This window comes from Gavia stellata, chromosome 2, assembly GCF_030936135.1.
Source record: "Gavia stellata isolate bGavSte3 chromosome 2, bGavSte3.hap2, whole genome shotgun sequence".
NCBI classification, from domain to species: domain Eukaryota; kingdom Metazoa; phylum Chordata; class Aves; order Gaviiformes; family Gaviidae; genus Gavia; species Gavia stellata.
Window position 1 is genome coordinate 58,336,844 of NC_082595.1, and position 21,582 is coordinate 58,358,425.

A 21,582-nucleotide genomic window follows, 5' to 3' on the forward strand; every position below is an offset into this window, starting at 1 on the left:
CATTATGTGAAAATTTGGCAGCTGTACTCAGTATTATCACACTATTCAAAACTGTTGTATGCTGTACAAATCTAGGTTTAAAGTGTCATTTGCTAAAATATCTCATTATTCAGAGTTCATAAAGTAACAGCATTCCTATATACACTTACACTTCTATCTTCCACTAAAGACATCAAAAAGAGGTTTCTTCCCTCCCAGTTACATCTTAGTCAAAACTGACCGTTAATTTTAGAAAATCCACTTCAAGTCCCATATTCAGTTACAATATAGTATATATTGCTCTAGCATCAAAGTGAAACATCTTAGAATTTTAACTTGCATGTAAAAAAATTTCTAAATATAAAATGGTACTGTAAATGATACCACCTTGAATCTGTGTTTTTCAGTGCATTAAAATATTGTTTAGTGACAAGCACAGTGCCATGGGGTAAGTAATTTGAAGTTTAAATTGCAGCTTTTTATGAAGCATGAAATGCTCTCATGTCAAAGATTTCACATAACCCAGGAATTTTATGTTAATACATTAATTACAGGTAAAAAAAAAAAAAATCAGACTTTAGAGTTAACCCAAAATATTCATTTCTACAAATGAGATATACTAATATGCCAGAAACACTACTTATATGCAAGTCCAAGCAGAGCATACATTTTTCTGTATTCAAAATTGTTTATGTAAATATCAGAATTCTATTTCTTTTAGTGTTTAACAGCAAACACTGTATATTGTAGAGCCTAAATATTTAGATATTTAGTAACTTCTAGTTACTTTTGGTGTCCACATACTTAATACTATTTACAGTACAACAAACTGTTCCTTCAACTGGAAAGGAGTGATTCACTATTCATTCTTCACTGCAGTATTTCTATTGTCTTACCAAAAGAAAACAGAGTTAGTTAACTTAAAGAACAATTCAAGTGGCAGTAGCGTATTTGGTCAAAAAAAAAAAAAAAAACCACCTACTGTCTAAACTTTTAAGAAGCTACTGTACTAGAAAGGCAAACATTGGGATGTTTCTCAAGCTAAAGTAGTGCTACCACATTTTGACAGGAGACAGCTGTAAACCATCTGCTTGGTGATTTGTGCAAATCACCATCTCTGTCGTTCATAATCGCAGCATTCTTGTGGTAACTACAGCAACTGCTTCCACTGCAAAGTATTGTATTTGTGGATGACTTTTAATGCCATTTAGCAGCTTTAATTACAGAGCCAATATCAAATGACTAGCAAGCTCTCTGCTGATTCCAGTTTGAAAACCTCTGAAATAGTCCTCTTCCCACATAATTCAGAAAAAGCTTTTTCATATATTCAGTACTATATTAGGTAATTAGTAATTAGCATTATATATGTATATCTATTATGTCTTTAAATACATTTTATAAATAAATTCCAACAGTGTGTTGTAAAGTAAGTAATGCATAAAAGTTTCACAATTTAAATAAATATTTTTCACATTCCAATTCAGCTTCTTACAGGCTCATCTTTATTTCATGCCTTAGTTCTGAAGCAATGTTTTTGCTTCAATACAAGAGGTAGATTTGATAGAGACTGGGCAAGTCAAGCCTACTGCCAAAAATGCAACTGTCAGTAACTGTATTGCTGATATGCAGTTTCAGACTACATGAAAAATTCAGAACCACTACCTAAAATCCTACCAAGTCTTGGCTTAACAGTTCTTGTTAAGTCACGTTTAATGCTTTACTTTAGACACAACTACTCACAGTTGTTTTCTGTACATGTAAGATAATGAAAAACACAAATACAAAACAAAGAACAGTTGTATCTAACACAATATATAAAAGTGCATGAGCTGTTTCTTCATCTATTTCTGCAAAACGTATTCGACTTTTCCTCTAACTTTGGCCATGAAGAAAAGACCTCTGGGGGAAAAAAACGCAAAACCCTACAAGTGTTTACATTTTATGCATGTCTTCACTCTAATAGTTTATAGCTGAAACCCCTCCATTGGAGCCTCCTGCTGTTGAAACACAAACTGCTGCTGACTTTCATCCACCTGAGGTGCAATACTGGAGTCCTCTTCTTCGACACCAAAGTAATGTTCTATGAGTTCAAAAGCCTTTTGGTAGATCTCTTGGTTTTCATGCCTCTGAAGAAATTCGATTTTATCAAGTCCTAAATTCAAGACAAAACATTTTCAAAATCTAGTTGCTTAAAAGAAGTACAAATTCAAAGGGAAACAGCTTATAGTATAAAAACTTAGTGGTACTTCATAGACAAAAAAAAATATGCAACCCCAAATCATTCTCAATTCATTTGCTATCACTGATTCTTAATTTCACAGAATCACAGAATCACTAAGGTTGGAAAAGACCTGTAAGATCATCAAGTCCAACAAAAAAAAAAAAAAACACCAAAAAAACCCCAAAAAAACCTCACACCACACAACAAACCACAACACACCAAAAACCAACCCACCCAACACCACACAGCTCCATGCCCATCAAGCTACATCCCACAATGCCACATCCACACGCAATTTCTTAATTCCCACTTATTTCTAGTCTTCATTTTCTTCAGCATTTTCTGCTGTCCAACCTAATTTTAAAACTATGCTAAAAGAATAACAATTAAACTAGGGAGGAGGAGGCGGCGGTAGTATCTACAAAGAAATATGCCATGCCTACAAAGAAAGTGAATCTGTATAGAATTAGGATAGCATAAAACTGTTTGCTACAGCGATTTCCAATATGCCAATTTCTTCTCTTTTTCAGTTTTCCCCAACTCTAAATCCTATCCCCTCTTATGGAGTTGTCACTGGGCACAGTCCGGTATCTTTTTTCAAAGTTCATTTTAAGATTTGAAGATGTTAGCTTTCCAAAAGCTTATCATTTGCAAGCTAGAGGACATAACCTCTGCTCTGCTGGCAGACTTAAGTACTTTGCAGTCAGTTAGGTTGATTCAAAACTCCTTTTTAGCTATTTAAGATAATTCAGTTTTCACTTAAGTTTGATTAGGAAGAGCTCGTATGGTGACTACAAAGGCCAAAGCAATGAGAATTATATAATCAGCTGTTTCCCCTACTGAACTTCTGCTCTACAGCTTCAGCAGCCTACACTTAACTGGTAAAAGAAAAAATGAACCTACACATTCAACAGTTGAAATTATGAACAGACTCAAAATCTGGAACAAATTCCATTGAAGTACTCAGTACTTATTCCTCTTACACGTTAGATTGCAAAGTAAGTTCTCCAAGTATGCACTAGATATTAGAAATGCAATGCTGTAAGAGGGAATTCAGATTTCAAGGCTGCTTTACATAAAAGTTAGTACCATCTAGTCAGATATAATGTGGTCAATCAGAGTTATTATTAGCAGTTTCTGAAACAAACGTCTGCCAATTTTGTTTTGTCAGAAACTATGAAAAAGATAAATCTCCATAAATAATGCCAGATTCATTATGAGCCAGTTTTAACATTAATTTTGTTAAAAGCATCCAGTCATGAAATTTCACAAAGTATCATTTTAGTTTTGATACTCTGCCTTTAAAATGTGGTTTAATTCAACAAGTCTTAAAAGAAGAAATAGAACAAAATAGTTTCACAAATAAGTACTTTATTATTATTTAATTAAATTATTTAATTTTATGATCTGAAGTTGATTTTGCTATTACTGATATTTACTATGCTAGAAAGTGATTGACTTTGGGAATAAGTAAAATAAACTCTGACCCCACATCCCTATTGGTAATGAAACTGTATGAGATAGGACTAATATATTAAGTAATAAAACTATATTTAGGATTGGCTGATAAACTTATGCAAACCATGGCTCCAATAGACTAGGACACCTGTGTGTTAAATATTTCTGAGAATGTTTCTCTAGAGGCACATTTCATAAAGTGACCACAGACAAAAACACCCACAGGTTTTCTGCATTTAACCTCTTTTCCCACCGTGTTACATTACTTAATTTATGATGCTTTAATGTTCACTTACGCTTGAAGAAAAATTCTTATATTAAACTTACCTACAAATCTCAAAATGGTTCACAATGGTTTTGTTTTTACAGATTGAAATAAGGAAGTTCAGATACGCAGTTTTACAAGAAGTAATTTCTTACCATATGCTTCCTCTATAAGGGCACAGTAAGGATTAATGCCCATTCCATTTTGCTTAGACTCTTGTTCTCCAAGGCGCAGAATATTTTCAAGTCCATTTAAAGCCACCTGTACTATTTTTGAATCCATCACAGTCAGGAGGTCACAAAGAGGCTTGGTACAACCTAGTGCTACCAAATACCTTTATAACAGCAGAAAAACAAAGGGGGGTGGGGGGGAAAAGGACTGATAATCCAGCATACTTATTGTGACATGCCAGTCTATCACTATTGGTCCTTAATTTTGCTAAAAGAACTGGCTGAAACAAAAGTTTTCTAAAACATGCAACAACACAAAGTTAAGCTTAGTCTGAAATTGAATAAATATTCTAATTTATCCTAATGAGAAAATTTGATGCGCATATTCCTAACTGGAATGTGGAATTTGTAGTCTTTTCAACTCCTTTTCACTTATGTTCTTCAGATGGGTTTAACTGAATATAAGAGAAAAAGTTAGTTTTAGCAGTAAGTTCTTTTCTCAGGCATTTGAAATTTTGTAGTGGCAAAAACACCAAGTAAACACATTAGAGACAGATAAGAACACTGGACACTGCTCTGTACTAATGTAGTCCACACTAGCAGCCCATTAAGATATTAGCATCACCTACTGGAAAGGGAAGATTATAATTGTAAATTTAAAAAAATACTGAGATTCTGAGTATCCTATTCCTTTTTCTAATTTTGCACAAAACTTTGTATGAACTTTTGGAAGTCAGAACCTGCGTCCTTGTTGCTAGTGTGCAAGTAAAATGAAGACAGTAATGTTTGCCTGCATCAAAAGGTTGCTTAAATATAATTTATTTAGTGGTTTTAAATTATCCTTTAGTTAGACAGTAGTACCTTGAAAACATTAAAAGGGCTAAAACTTCATGACACAGATAACATATCTGTATTTTGCAACAAGAAGCTGCTTTTCTGGTATTACATGCACATTTATGTTTGGAGATCCTGAATTATATTTATGTAAAATATGTTAAATTTTAAAGATGTTACATTATGCAAGCAATCAAAATAATAGCAAAAAAACACCAACAAACTTTCCTTGTATCTGATAACAGTTAGTGGTTATAAGAAAACCAGGATCCTTTACATTTTAAATAAATAAGCATACACTCATTGCAACAGATCTCCCAGATGCACTGGAAGAGTTGCCACATCACTTTCAGTTCTGGCTTCCAAATAATACACTGTCATTTGTAAATCCATTTATCAACTACTGATTCAAACTGATTGCTATACTGATGGTGTTCAAAGAAACCAGAGAGTATTTTATTCTAGTCATTCAAGTTGTCCAATCTTTGCAGCACATAAATAGCTGCTGACAGTAAAATTCTAATCAAGCTCAATTTTGAAAAAGGAGCTTAGATATCTACTTTAATATAATACTGATAGTGAGTTTAAAATACATGAAGAAACCACAGAAATTCCTGAAGTCTCTCCACAAAGAGATACAATCCCATTGTACACATTTTCTAAACAACTTTCCCAAAGTTTTCAATTTTCAAACACTGTTTTAACTGTTCCAATTGTGTTTGACAATATAGTATCAACTCTGGAAGATAATAACGCTGTGAAAGCTTTAGGTGTAACACCACTGAAACAAGGCAGTATCGGTCAATTTGTTATTAACTCTACTGCATATATTTCACTCATTTTTCTGAATTTCTACATTTTTAGTCCCTGTATAGACAGAGTTTCAAGGAACTACAGTTGTGTTTAGGATTTTGTTGCTCTGTTTGTCAGGACTCAAATGCATAAATAAAAATGCCTTAGAGAAGATACTTAGGCAGAGAAAATAGTAACATATACAAACTTACCTAATCTGTTCAGGGGTTCCTCCTGATGTTGCATTAGTTATGGCCCATGCTGCTTCTTTTCTGGTGCGAAATTCAGCTTTTTGAAGAATTTCAATCAATATTGGAAAAATATTTGCATCTATAACAGCCTAAGAGATGAAATTATAATATTTTACAATAATTAATGAAGACTTAGTATACACAAAGAACATTAATATCCTTCACTACAAGAGTCAGTGATGCCTGTTGATATCAAAGCAAACAATGTTTTGTTAGAAGGCACCACACTAACTAGAAACACTGAACAAATTCAGAATTATTCCAACACTGGACTGCAGCAGCCATCAGAATATCATCTTTGTTGATTTCTCTGTCTCTGGTGGACTGAATACTGGATAGGCCCATTTAAAAATCATATGACATAAGCACTAAACCTGAGGTTTTGAACTGGAGATCAAGCCTCAAAACAAAACTGCACTTTGTCCATTTTATTCAGGTTTGCAGCCTCCATAGAAAGACTATGTCTATAATTGGAGACTATATTACGTATTTGAAATGACACCAAGAAGTAACATTTTCATCCTTGACTGAAATAGAGGGGAAAAAAAATCGTATTGAAACATGTACTCTGACTGGAACCTTTTTTCAGGTAACTCCAGACAGCTGGAACAACAGTCAGGATTTAGTAGTTTCCACAAGAATACAACTCAGTATTGATGACATCATGCAAGTTTTTTATCCAAGCAAATGTTCAACATTTCCAAATTGGTAGAATTGCCCACTTTTCACTGGACTAATTTGTGTAACTTTTAAAAAAGAAAAATTGCTTATTACTTTAACATTATACAATGCAAAACAAAATTAAAGAGAATATACCAGTAGATGATGCTCCCACAGTGAAAAATAACAACTGTTGATATCAGATATAAGAGAACATTTTAAGTATCCTTTCATTTGTATTATAAGCATCAACCAAATCCCTTTGAGAGAAATGTACCAGTTTCTCTAGTACAAATCATGACAGCTATTTTTAAAGTATTATTTTATGATGAAGTTATTTATAATAATCTTGCAAAATTTAGAAGAAAACATTTAAGTTAGGTAAAATTATACTCAGTTAGAACTAAAACAAGTAATGCAGAGTCAATGGAGTATCTACTGATTTCTCCTTGTGAAGGAAAATCAAATGAACTAGTAAAATGCAAACAAAACCAACCAAGTAACAAATACACAGACTTCACCTGAATCTGAGCTCTGTTTCCTGCAGTAATATTAGAAACAGTCCAGCACGCTTCTTTTCGAATAGATTCCTTGGGGCTACTAAGCAAGTGCAAGAGACAGGGTAATGCAGAGCAGTTTAGAATCACCTGAAATAATTTGAGAATTGAAAATTTGGTTGTACAATATACATATATATAGGCTTGAGCAATATACATACATATATAAAAAAGCACTTTACAGATTACTTCAAAAGAAGTTTTTGCAACACATTTATATTATACAAAGTATCATAGATAACATTCTGCAAAATTATTTGAAAGAATCTGTCCTCAATTAAGTTGAGACCAGAAAACTGATAACAGCAAGACTAAATAATGCTGCTTAAGGCTAGAATATGAATAACTGAGAATAACTGAGAACTGTAAATCTAATTCGTATAGTTATTTGTTTTTTGAAGAGAGTAATTTGTTTTTTTGAAGAGACAGATGTTTTGTATTTAATTCCTTAACAAAATCCTCTCCTATAGAGCTTACAACAAATTATGTAATTATTTCCTTATTTTCCCTTTACACTAGTCTGCCAGCCTTTTAGACACAATTTTCTTTAAAGCAGAACCTGTCTTAGTATTTCCTGCATTGCTTCAGACTCAATTCCATTGCCTAAAATTAAAAAATAAACCTTTAAGAACAAATTGCATCAGTAAGACTATCACATACAAATTCATGGACAAATCAAGTATGACTGTTGCTTACAGGTGAAAACTTTGACTGCCTTGAAGACTTAAAAAAGGGAATGATAATAAATAATTGAACCCCCACTAAGGAGGGGAAAAAAAAAAAAAGTTACTTTCATCATGAATGGAAAGCAACAGTCAAAGTACCATACAGGGATGAAGCAATCCACTACATACAGTGCTGTAAGAAAACGTTCATTCTTGCAGTAATTTAGTGTTTAAAATAGCAGCCTAAACTGTCAAATTAACAATATAGATTTGTACAGAGCCTTTTTCACTGACATATGCAGATACATATACTGGACATGTATTTTGCCACAATTTTTACAAAATTCTGTCCTGCCAATTCATTTTTCTTAAATCAACTAGTCTTACCTGTGTTTGGATATCATCCCCAGTAACAATATTTCCAACTGCTCTTAATGCAGGGGATACCACCTTGTAATCATTATGCCTAGAGACAAATATTAAATCGCTTGATATTACCAAGTGTTAAAGTGTAATTTTGCATTTTCAGTGAACAATGGTTTACTTCAGGTGCTAAATTTTTAATTACAGGAAACACTGCATTGCTTCTTACACTTTCCTCCTATTTAGCCAAATTTCACAAATGCAAGCCCACAACCGAATTGCTGATTCAAGGAAAGGCCATCTCTATGGAACACCACAACTTAAAGCAATTCAATAGCCACAGAAACAAAAGGGGTGTTATTAGCTGTATACTAAAACTTAGCAGCCCCTCTTTGTAAGTGATCTTCCCCATTTCGTAAGTCAATAACCCTAGAAGCCAGTACATGAAGCCCATATTCAACTGTCTGAGGTGGAGGGGAAGGAAATCTACTCAGTTGTCCTAAAGCTTCTACAGAAAAGAAAGCAACCTCACCCTCTCCTGACAGCTATACAACAAATGAGCTTTTCACAGGGAACTGTGTTGAGCTGTCAGTGCTGGGAACTCCTATCCCTGACCTACTTTGCAGTCCCCATGTGAACACAGGGATTTAGTCTCCCTTTCTAGGAAAATTATGAACCATAAGCCAAATCTACTGGAACAGTTCAAAAGTGGCACAAGCCTGCCTCTGGACTTCGTGAGTCCAAGAACTGTCTGTATTGCAACTACATCACCTAGAACAGTAAGAAAACAAAATACAACAGTGAAATTAAAAAAAATAAGCTAAGAAATTAATTTAAAATTCAAGCTTGGTCTTTAGTCTTCACCATTCTACTGCTCCATACAAATGAAATCCTACATTCAAGTATATAAAGGAATACTTTGGAGAAAACTTTTTTTCACTGTCAGTCTCAGGAAAAAATCCCAGGAGCTAAGCAACTTCAAAGGTTTCAGACCGAATTCATTTTCATCACTTCTCAGAAAATAAATTCAGACGACGTCAAGAAAAAACAACTCAATTTGAATTCATTCATATTAACAGTACTGCAAGACATTTATTTGGTGAAGAGAAGACTTACATAAGCAGCTCTACCAATCTTCGACACACTCCAGAATCAATAACAGCTTGAATTTTATCATTGGGACCATCTGAAAGGTAAGAGAGGGCCCAGCAAGCATCTGCTAAAACATCCGGGTCACTGCTAAACAACAGTCTTGATAAAACATTTAAGCAAGGAGCCACCTAGGTTAAAGAAAAATATTGCATAAAATTAGGTGTTTTGTATTTTTCAAGTTTCAGAGAACATTCTGCAAAGGCATAAAGGTGCAAAACTATTTACTGCCAAAGCACATGAGCTCATTAATGAACCAGGACCTAGGTGGAACACTTCGTGATTAAACTAGATATCCAATTCAAACTGGCAAATTGGATAAATTCTGATTCATAGCCTATTTATTGAGATACTATAGTAGGTATATAATTGTTCAGCTTAAACAAAAAACACCTGCTTTTACAGGTAACCAGATGATCAGGAATTACTGATGCTTTTTTGAATCACTCAGGGAACAGAATTTCAAAGTAATAACATTTTTTGATATTGCTGTCTTTGTAGGAGTACTGGAGGTTATTTGTAATAACCAATTTACAATTGCTTTACCACAAAGAAACTCGGAGCATTCACAGAGGACTCGACATTCACTGAACCAAATCAAACAAGCAATGGCTGACTTCAGTTCTCACTGCAACTGTAGTCTCTGACCTTCATCTCCTACAAGTTCCACACAGACAGAGCCAAATGAACTAGACCATCTCAACACCACTTGAAACCTGACAGGTTTCAGCTGTACAGCTTGAGAATTTCATATTCTTTGTGGAACTTAATTCTTCATCTTACATCAGTGATGCAATTCAGCCTCCTTGTCCAACTGGTGCTATTGCAACCGGCAAAAAGCAAAAGAGCTATTATTAGCAGCTGCCTACAGGGCATCCTTTTCCACTGAAGTTGTAAAGTGTTTAAGCAGCAAGAAATCTTGGTTTTTTGCTACCAGAACAAAACACTACTGAAGGATATAACTTAGGCAGAGCAATTGTGAGGTGATGGATTAATTGGCATCAGAAATCCCCCCTCTTTGTTAATATCTCTCCAAAAATTATTAAGTAGCAATGACAGTAATTGCTACCTCATGAGGTAAGCTTCAAGACATGTAAATTCTCTCCAGATTATCTTTAATGACCATTTAACCTCAGTCTCTTCTACCAGAATATCCAATGTTCAGTTCCTTCAACCTTTTAATGTCATTAATCTTAACAGAAATTAATTTCATACTGAAAATAAGGAGCTAATACTCCTACTAGCCTCTACAGTCTTCCTGTCTTTATAACCACATACTGGAGAGAAGAGGAATTGAAGGGGAGAGCATACAGGCCAATCACCTCTATCAACATAGTCTGATTTAACTGCATCTGACAGAGCAGAGAACTCATAATTTTATTCCTGCAGCATGCGCTCACAATCATAAAATAAAATAAAATAAAAATTTAAAAAGCTTCAGTCATAACTCACATCCTCTAAAACAGATCTAGAGAAAATACAGCCCCAAGGGGCTTAGCGATGAATGTATTATTTGTCCATCATTTCATACCAGTGAATGACTACTTGCATCTGACTAACTACAATCTCAAGTTTTTAAGTAATTTAATTTTATTGCTGATCAGTGTCAAAGTAGATGATTTTGTGCAGATACAACAGATGGACATGATTGTGTGATTACATTAAAAAGATAAAACTGAGTCTATCTCCAGATTCAAAGACTCTGTGTGTTATAACATGTTACAAATATAAGTCTTCTTCAGCTTTCTGATTTCTCAAAATGAATACTTTATTATACCTTACTGAAGTCTGGAGGAGGGTTCTTTCCTCTGCAGAGATTTGAGAGAGCCCAGACTGCATTTCTAGTTGTTGTAAGACGATTTGAATTTGTTAACAGTCTGTCAAAGAGAGACAACACTAATAAAAACAATCATTTCTTATTGAAAAGGTAAGTCTTTTTATGTCTATTATTACCAACAATACCTCAAATCAGGAAAATAAATTTTTGGGCACTAGTTTCAATTTATTTCTCTTCATAGTTTACACACTGCAAATATTTTTTTAGAATCAACTGAATCTGAATAGATTCTTTTGAGTGGACATCTCATTGCCAAATCAAGTATATGCATATAAAGTAAACCATTGCTCATATGAAAAATCATTCAATTAATCTTTTCTGAGGGTCTTCAGAAGGGGCTAGGAGATGCAACCCTTCCTTGAATTAAAACTTTTATGTTTTCATTCAAAAAATGCAATTAATAATAATAAAAACAGTTCCATAAAAAGTAAGAACTTAAAAGATCTTCTAAAAAAAATTAACGCTTTACTGTTTTTGCTGAATAGAATGCAAAAGATTCAACACCTGAAAAATCAGGTTGACTTTCAGATAATACATACCAAAATGTCTAAAACTGTTAATCCTTTAAATCCTTGAGGAAGGCAATCATATTCTCCTCTATTATTTTAAGCTATTTTACAAATGTTTTAAAGCATTTTATTATTTTAAGCAATAATAAATTGAACAAAATTTGTGTTGTGTAAATTTTTTCCCTCTGATGAAGCTACCTTACATCCTATTGTAAGCATATAGTAAATGCTGGAATGATATTCCTAGTGAAGAGAAATCTTCTGGTGGAACACAGCTCATGTAACAACTACTCTGCCAGCTCATCTCAACAAGCAGATAGCAAGACCAGAGCTTGGAGCTACTGGACAAAGGTGGGGAAACCAGCCTACTGCCCAGCCAGTTGGAATCACACAAAATGCAAGTGTGAATTAAATCATCTCTCCCACACTATATATTCATAACTCTTGCAACACAGTTCTGCACAATACAGAAATCTCACACCTGTGAAATAACACTTCTCTCCTTTCACAAATATTGGAAAGCTTCCAGTCATGGACTAATTAAAGATATGCATGAAGCTCAGGTAATCCAAAACATTAGATTCATAGCAATATAATAAAAAAAGAAACATTTAGCAAATGTTTCTCAATTTAGCAAAAAGCTTATAATCTTTTCAAATAAATTTTAAATTGAAGTCTACAGTTATCTATTCCTATATATTACAGTTATAGTATTAATTTACAATACTTACTCCAAGAGGGGTGGTAAAATTCCACAGTTTAAAACAAAGTCTCTGCATTCTGCATTATCACCAGCAATGTTACCAAGAGCCCACACTGCCTTAAAAAGGAAAGCATCCAAGTGAATTTATACATGCTTGAAAAGGAACTTTTACAGATCATCTATGTATTTTTTACAGCAAATATTATAGAACCAAAAAAGCAATATAATTCCAAACACAAAATTTCAAAAGACTACTGATTTCTATATTGCATTTTTTGGTGAACTCACACGAAGTCAATTACCTACACTTTAAGTCATCCTGTCAAGGAAAGAAAGCCTTCTGTTATGAAAATATGTTGATTGATGTGCTTTTCAATAAAAAGGATACACACATTCTTTTCAGTAGTTACATTTCCTCACTATGTGCAATAGACTCAATAAAACTGGCTCAAAGTTGCAAACAATGTATGAGGAATAAAAAAGTTATATCGTGAACTTTCACTATACAAACTTTCAAACATGCTAAATAATAGCCAGTAAATTACAGCCTCTCTTAAACATAAACAATAAAACCCCCAAAACCAAACCAAACAAAAAATGCCAAAGTTCAGGGAAATGTTAATGAAGACTGTAACATAATAAGATGGAAGAGCAGATGATATAGGAAATAAAGCTGCAAGATAACTTAGGGAAAAAAATCCACATTGTTTTCTACTATGTTCTTTCTATTACGGAGTTTTAGATCCTGTCCATCTGTAAATGCCACAGTAAAAATGAGGTGCTTTCTTCAAATTACTCAGTAACATGAAATAAAAAACAGGTTCAAAGAAACCTGAAAGAATCAGAGAAAAAAAAAACATGAGGGAAAAAATACACTGAAGGTAATTTTTTAACTTCCTGGAGCCATATCAATGGGCTAGTAGGCAAATGAGGCTCAAAACCTCCCTAACCACACACCCCACAAAAAAAGACATTTATAAGTGAATTTTAAGTAGTTATAAAACACCCCAAGAAAACAGTTACCTGCTCCTGTACATCTTCATGTTCTGAACTAAGCAACTTAATAAAAATTGGAACAGCTCCAGTTTCAATTACAACTTTGGTGTGTAGAAAAGTTCCAGATGCTATGTTTGTCAAAGCCCAAGCTGCTTCAAACTGTTGAGGAGCACAAAGACCATGTTAAACCACTCAGCAGTAAAGCTTAAATTAATGAAAAACAGTTTGACATGAGAGTTGCAGAAGTTAATTTTCCAACTTTTTTTTCCCTTTCCTCAGAAATGCAATTGTTACTATTATTGTACGTTCTATACAAAAAAATAACTGGCATTGACAAAAATCTCTATTTAATAAGCACCTTCAGTATCTAAATTATTTTTAGGTTTGGCTTGCAGCACTAATTGTAAGGAAGATTTCAAATCTCTATTAACTAGTACAAATCCCTTCTGTTTACTCTATATGAAGTTTAACTTAATTCTTCTAGTATGAGTGTACACAAGGCCTAAATGCCATTCCATGGGCTACCACAAGTAGACAGAACCAATTACTACTACCGTTAGTTACGTATTTTTCAAAGATTTTCTAAAAGGGTTTCATACAAGCCTTTCAGTTTCCTGTATTTTTTTCTCCTTTTCTAAGATTTCAACTGAAAAGTACTACAATATACTCAACACAAATAAAATAGATTCTGCTCAAACATCAATGTGAATTATCTTAATATACCACTCCGGAAACTCTTGAGCACATTCTGCTTTCAACACCAAAGTATTTGATGAGCTGAATATCTAACCCTAAAGACTACTATGAAATTCACAAGAGTCAAGTCACAATTTCAGTGGCACTAACTGACATTTTAGACAACTAAAATTTATAGCTTCGGCAGTTAAAAATAGTTAAATTTGGTTATTAAAAAAAAAAATAATAATCACATGCTTTCCAAAGCTGATTTGGGGGGGGTTTCTAATTCCAGCCCAAACTCCCAATCTTTATCAGCCAAACTCACTTGCACCAGCCAAACTCACTTGCAGGGTGTAATTCTCATTCCTCTCTAGAAACTTCACAAATCTCTGTACTACTCCTGGTTTTTGTATGACTTCATCTATAGGTGGATTAGGCTCTAGGGGATAAAAACAAACATATTTGTGTAAGTCTAACAAAAAAGATCAAATAAATTACTTTTTCAGTATGACACAAAACATGAATGTGATTCTCAGTTCTTATAATGATTTTTAGCATTCAATCATTTTAATCTCAAATGAAGGACTTTTGACTTTAGAAGACTGCAGGTTCATCTCCATAAAGTGCTACAATTTAGTAAACATCCTATTATGTATAGTAATAGTAACACATACTATTATCCATTGGCATGTTAGTAACTCATTACAAAACACTGTTCCCTCAATCGGTAGCTCAGGTCAGTGGAGGAGCAATATTGACTAGGTGCTATTTTAAATGACCAAGCATACAGAATCACAGAATCACTAAGGTTGGAAAAGACCTCTAAGATCATCAAGCCCAACCATCAACCAACACCACCATGCCCATTAAACCATGTCCCAAAATGCCTCGTCCACACGTTCCTTGAACACCCCCAGGGATGGTGACTCCACCACTTCCCTGGGCAGCTTATTCCAGAGTCTCTCACTACTCTCTCAGTAAAGAAATTTTTCCTAATATCCAGCCTGAACCTCCCCTGGCACAACTTGAGGCCATTTCCTCTTGTCCTGTCACTCGTCACTTGGGAGAAGAGACCAACACCCACCTCTCTGCAACCCCCTTTCAGGTAATTGTAGAGAGCGATGAGGTCTCCCCTCAGCCACCTCTTCTCCAGGCTGAACAACCCCAGCTCCCTCAGCCGCTCCTCATAAGACTTGTGCTCCAGACCCCTCACCAGCTTTGTTGCCCTTCTCTGGACACACTCCAGCACCTCAATGTCCTTCTTGTAGCGAGGGGCCCAAAACTGAACACAGTATTCGAGGTGCGGCCTCACCAGAGCCGAGTACAGGGGCACGATCACCTCCCTGCTCCTGCTGGCCACACTGTTTCTGATACAGGCCAGGATGCCATTGGCCTTCTTGGCCACCTGGGCACACTGCTGGATCATATTCAGCTGGCTGTCAATCAACACCCCCAGGTCCTTTTCTGTGGGGGAGCTTTCCAGCCACTCGTCCCCAAGCCTGTAGCGTTGCCTGGGGTGGTTGTGACCCAAGTGCAGGACTCAGCACTTGGCCTTGTTGAACCTCATACAATTGGCCTCAGCCCATCGATCCAGCCTGTCCAGATCCCTCTGCTGAGCCTTTCTGCCCTCGAGCAGATCAACACTCCCGCCCAACATGGTGTCGTCTGCAAACTTGCTGAAGGAGCACTCGATCCCCTCATCCAGATCATCGATAAAGATATTAAACAAGACCGGCCCCAAAACTGAGCCCTGGGGGACACCGCCTGTGACCGTCCGCCAACTGGATTTAACTCCATTCACCGCAACTCTCTGGGCTTGGCTGTCCAGCCAGTTTTTTTACCCAGCGAAGAGTACACCTGTCTAAGCCAAAAGCCTCCAGCCTCTCCAGGAGAATACTGAGGGAGATATTGTCAAAGGCTTTACTAAAGTCCAGGTAGACAACATCCACAGCCTTTCCCTCACCCACTAGGCGGGTCACCTGGTCATAGAAGGAGATCAGGTTGGTCAAGCAGGACCTGCCTTTCATGAACCCGTGCTGGCTGGGCCTGATCCCTTGGTTGTCCTGCACGTGCCCTGTGAGCGCCCTCAGGATGAACCTCTCCATAATCTTCCCCAGCACCGAGGTCAGGCTGACAGGCCTGTAGTTCCCCGGATCCTCCTTCCGGCCCTTCTTGTAGATGGGCATCACGTTGGCAAGCCTCCAGTCGTGCGGGACCTCCTCTGTTAACCAGGACTGTTGATAAATGATGGAGAGCGGCTTGGCAAGCTCCTCCGCCAGCTCCCTCAGCACCCCTGGGTGGATGCCATCAGGCCCCATAGACCTGTGACTGTCCAGGTGGCAGAGCAGGTCGTTAACTGCTTCCTCCTGGATTATGGGGAGTTTATTTTGCTCTCCATCCTTGTCTTCCAGCTCAGGGAGCTGAATACCCTGAGGATACCTGGTCTGGCTATTAAAGACTGAGGCAAAGAAGGCATTAAGTACCTCAGCCTTTTCCTCATCCTTTGTGATGATGTTCCCCGCCAGATCCAGTAAAGGATGGAGATTCTCCTTGGCTCTCTTTTTGTTGTTAATGTATTTATAGAAGCATTTTTCGTTATCCCTTACGACCGTGGCCAGGTTGAGCTCTAGCTGGGCTTTTGCCTTTCTAATTCCCTCTCTGCATGACCTAACGAGATCCTTGTCCTCTTCTTCAGTTGCCTGCCCCTTCTTCCAAAGGTGATAAACTCTCCTTTTTTTCCTGAGTCTCAGCAAAAGCTCCTTGTTCAGCCAGGCCAGTCGTCTTCCCCGCCGGCTCTTCTTATGGCACATGGAGACTGCCTGCTCCTGTGCCTTTAAGATTTCCCTCTTGAAGAAGGCCCAGCCTTCCTGGACCCCTTTGCCCTTCAGGACCGTCTCCCAAGGGACCCTCTCAACCAGCGTCCTGAACAGGCCGAAGTCTGCCCTCCGGAAGTCCATTGTAGCGGTATTGCTGACCCACCTCCTTACTTGGCCAAGAATTGAGAATTCTATCATTTCATGGTCGCTAAGCCCAAGACGGCCTCCGACCTTCACTTCTCCCACCAGACCCTCTCTGTTTGTAAACAGCAGGTCAAGCAGGGCACCTCCCCTGGTAGGCTCCCTTACCAGCTGCGTCAGGAAGTTATCTTCCACACACTCCAGGAACCTCCGGGACTGTTTCCTCTCAGCTGTGTTATACTTCCAGCAGACATCTGGTATGTTGAAGTCCCCCACAAGAACAAGGGCTTGTGACTGTGAGACTTCTGCCAGTTGTTTGCAGAATGCTTCGTTGGCTTCTTCGTCCTGGTTGGGTGGTCTATAACAGACACCCAGGAGGATATCTGCCTTGTTAGCCTTCCCCCTCATCCTTACCCATAAGCACTCAACCTTGTCATCACAATCATCGAGCTCTATACAATCAAAACATTCCTTGACGTACAGAGCCATCCCACCGCCTCTCCTTCCTTGCCTATCCCTCCTGAAGAGCTTATAGCCCTCCATCGCAGCACTCCAGTCATGCAAGTCGTCCCACCATGTTTCTGTGATGGCGACTATGTCATAGCTGTCCTGCTGCACCACAGCTTCCAGCTCCTCCTGTTTGTTGCCCATGCTGCGTGCATTGGAGTAGATGCACTTGAGCTGGGCTATCAATTTCGCCCCCAACATCGGCATGCCGCCCCTAGGCTCATCTCTAGGCAGCCTGGTTTCATCCCCTTCCCCCTTCAAATCTAGTTTAAAGCCCTCTCGATGAGGCTCGCCAACTCATGAGCAAGAATCTTTTTCCCCCTTGACGATAGTTGAACTCCGTCTGCAGCCAGCAGGCCCGGTGCCGTGTAGACCGCTCCATGGTCAAAAAAACCAAAATTCCTCCAACAGCACCAGCCTCTGAGCCATGTGTTGACCAGGTTCGCTTTCCTGTTCCTTTCAGCGTTCCTCCCTGCCACTGAAGGCATTGATTGCATTTACTTATCATGCTATACAAATACCAGCATTAATTTAAGACTGCATGTCTTACAGTCTCAACAAAAACAAGTTACAACTGTTCTTTGGCAGCCATATAATTTTTCTCCTCTCAGATACAGAATGAGAATCAGAAACTGAATCACTGCAAACAAGTACTGTAAGTAACGTTAGTGTGCAGTTAGTTACTGCCCTGGACACTTCAATCAAAATGACCTTTCTTTTGTTACTTTGTCTGAAAGACTTAACATTAGAATAATGAAGCTTTCTGTATTTAGCCATTAGGTTGGAATAGATTTGGCATGGTTTCTCTATAAACAGAAACAGAAGTTCCAGCAAGCTTTTTTAAAGTAAAACAAAACTAAGGGTTTATTGACTCTCTATGACAAAATCTTGTAATAACAACACAGAAGGAGTGAAAAAAAATCAGGCAACATTTACGTACCTTTAGATAGCAATTTCCTGAATTTCTGAGTTGCTGTGAGCTGCTGATCAGGATCATCTGAGAAAATCATCTGCACCATATCTACTGTAATAACTTCTTCCTACAAATGAATGGAGGTTTTCTTATGTCTAGTACTATGCACATTAACAGGTAACATTCTAAACACACTCTAAAGTAATTACCTCTGGAATGGGTACAGTAGAGCTGACATCAGGATCCTGAATTGGACTTTCTACCATAGATTCTTCATTTCCCGGGAGAGAAACGTTTCGGCGTTTAAACAGCTAAACAAAGAAGAATTTTTTGGGAGACATTAGAACTTACCACAGAATGGATTCTGATGACATACACCTGAAGAAATGCTTCACCAGTACTTATCAAAGTATTTTAACTGCTCACCTTCCTACTCATCCATGCAAATGGAATTCTACATGGAAGTTTAAAGAACATAAAGGAGAAAAACACTACTATATCTGTATCTTGATAAACTGCATTGCAACACTTCAAAGAAGACACCTAAAAACTGAAGTTCTTTTTAATTAGCAAAGATACATAAATTTTTCCACATGTAAGAAAAAGAAGAGACAGATCTTTCTACTTTTACTCTTTTATCCCTCGTAATTAGCATTTGTTTTTAAGCAGGAACGGTATTCTACAAGTGTTCTTTTTTTAGTTTATAGGCTAAAATCGTTAACACAGAGCCAACGTTTGTGTTTCAGCACACTGCATTCCTCCCTTCAACAGAAGGTCTAAGATCCATGTACTTTCTTTGCATGACAATTAAACAGTACCTATATTTAATATACAGTTGCAGAAAGATTAGAACAGAAACCTTTTAATATAGTTGGAGGAAAAAAAAGAGTGTAGCTTCAAGATGAACTTTAAAATGATGTAAAATTAAACATTCTCTATGTCCAAAAATTGCTTTAGAATTGGCTGCATGCACTGCCTACACTCAAATACATACCTGCATTGTAGTATTTAATAAGCTCTGCTTAATGAGCGCCTCTTCATTTTCTGGCATACAAGCGAAACATTCACATTAGCCTGTTTTCTTCTAGAAACTAAACCTAAATTTTTCGCTTTAATCCAGTACTACACTTACAACTACTGCAATTAACAATTCTAAGAATATTATGTTGGTATCTTTAAAAACAAATGTTACAACCTCAGTCCATTGACTAAGATTTCACCTGTAAGCATAATAATGAACCTCCTACTAAATCCTGAAGGTTTTGTCCTCTAGGTGTCTACAGACACCCAGATTTCTGCTATTGTACATGCCCAAAACTGCAGAAGCAAACCCATGTTTACATCTACCCATATTTCAAACAGGAACCTAAACCAAGGCATTCTCTCCCTTGTTCAACACACTCCTGGACTGGGCACAATCCTGGACACAAAACAACTGCAGAATCCTGGACATAAACAGAGTTTAATTCCATTTAAACCCACAAAGGAAGAAGAAACAACCTTCCTTTCTCGGAAGACTAGCCATTCTTTCTAGCACTCAACAAGGACACAGAAGCTCTTGGTTGAAATGTATACACTGCTTTTGCTTAGGATCATGGTCTATCTACGAGTTATAATTTCTTCCGGAGCAAAAACAGTCTCATCTCCCTGCATAAACTTGTTCTCCCCAGTTCAAGAAGAGCTGAAAAACACCAGTCCAACAAATTAAGATCAAGGAGAACATAACAGTATTCTCATTGCTACAACAGTCAGCATGGGAGAGGAAACACCCATTATTTTCATAATTTATCTAGGGAATATCAGCCCAACTAATTTAAACTATTTTTCCATGCAGGAGCACCACTTTCCCAGGAGAAGGGTAAGCAGTCCCACCTCAGAGAAGACTGTAGATCAGTGCCTGGGACACTCTATAGGTTGTGGGAGACAAATTCAGCCACTTTAGGCCAATCAGAAAAACAAACTACATTCCTTACTTTCCTGGCAAGAAACTACTAAACATTCTGAGAAAAGGAATTACAACAAACCGTTAAATTATACAATGCTCCATGTACTCTGATCACTAAAAATTCAGTGAGGACAACTGCAAATGTTATATATAATAGCTCAGGGATCAACTAATTGGTAGTCATTTATACTAAGCTACTGTAGAAAAGCTCTTGGGAAATCTGAAGTATGGCTTCAAAGAAGAAAATAATCCTCTCCCTCCTAACAGTACAACTTTGGCCCAAACTCTAGAAGAGAATGCAAGGTTTCTAATCCTTACTGGAAATAAGAGTACCCTTTCAGCCCAGCCTTACATGTTTAAACCTAGTCTAAGGATTAAATTTAAGACACAGGTATCTCCTCTGTGTGCCCCTACTGACTTAAGACAGCTTCTGTTCACTTTTTGGTTTTACAATCTTATCGACAGGTGCCTGCTGCTCCCCAAGATTGCGCAGAAAACAGACATTCAACCTGGCGCTCTGGGTTCTGCTCCACAGGAGGAGCCTGCTCAAGTCCTTTCACATATTTGAATTTAGCTTCACAAGTGCTTAACAGTTAACAGCTCACCAAGATACTTACCTGTTCTTCCCTTTTCTGTTTTCGAAGCTGGATTCCTTCCTCCTCTCTTCGTCTGCGCATTTCTTGGGGATTAAGTGCATTATTCTTGTAGCTTTTCATTCTGAAGTTATCTTTACCCGGGCTTGCCATGTTGTCTATTAAAAAAAGAAAAAAATTACTCCAAAAGGCCAAACCTTGCAGGGGCAAACCTGCCATGTCTTGTACTACAAAAGTATCTACAGCAGCAGCTATATATTCCTGCAGATGCTTGCAATACCCAGTTCCTCAACAAAAATCTCTAAGGTAGAAATGAGAGAAAAATCTTTGCCTAGACAGGCATTTCTAAACCGCAGATTAAACTACAGATCATCTCAGGGATCGTATACTTCATTAAAGAGTATAAGTTACTGCAAAAAGAAATTATGGGTCTTATGAGCAAACTGAGAAACAAAAAGCAAAAACATTACGTTGCTAAATTTTGATTCTGTCAGCAAGTAAAGGAATTTGCTTCCTCCTCTCATAAAGGAGACATTAAATGTATTAAAAGATAAGGACAAATCCAAGAAGAATTACTGCT

The 21,582-nt window shown here is 37.1% G+C and overlaps 1 protein-coding gene across 2 annotated transcripts; it reads right to left on the reverse strand.

Moving 5' to 3' along the window:
• Positions 1 to 936: 936 nt before the first annotated feature.
• On the reverse strand, positions 937 to 21,158 carry KPNA5 (karyopherin subunit alpha 5). Of its 2 annotated transcripts, none has more exons than XM_059828258.1 (13): positions 21,027 to 21,158; positions 18,689 to 18,775; positions 18,492 to 18,591; positions 14,432 to 14,526; positions 13,437 to 13,568; positions 12,442 to 12,530; positions 11,142 to 11,241; positions 9,332 to 9,495; positions 8,240 to 8,318; positions 7,152 to 7,277; positions 5,932 to 6,059; positions 4,079 to 4,257; positions 937 to 2,131 (listed from the first exon to the last, which is right to left on the reverse strand). In XM_059828258.1, exons 1-13 carry the CDS (start codon positions 21,153 to 21,155, stop codon positions 1,944 to 1,946), a joined length of 1,596 nt encoding a protein of 531 aa, XP_059684241.1. In that variant the 5' UTR covers positions 21,156 to 21,158; the 3' UTR covers positions 937 to 1,943. The 2 variants fall into 2 exon arrangements, with proteins under 2 accessions (XP_059684241.1, XP_059684234.1); XM_059828251.1 differs by having other exon boundaries at positions 18,674 to 18,775.
• Positions 21,159 to 21,582: the final 424 nt, after the last annotated feature.

Excerpts from the sequence above, each read along its gene's own strand:
- KPNA5 (XM_059828251.1), bottom strand. The coding sequence starts at position 21,155 with ATGGCAAGCCCGGGTAAAGATAACTTCAGAATGAAAAGCTACAAGAAT. Across the intron at positions 18,592-18,673 it reads CTACTGTACCCATTCCAGAG|GAAGAAGTTATTACAGTAGA; the intron begins GTAATTACTTTA and ends ATTCATTTGTAG. Across the intron at positions 12,531-13,436 it reads ATGAAGATGTACAGGAGCAG|GCAGTGTGGGCTCTTGGTAA; the intron begins GTAACTGTTTTC and ends TTCCTTTTTAAG.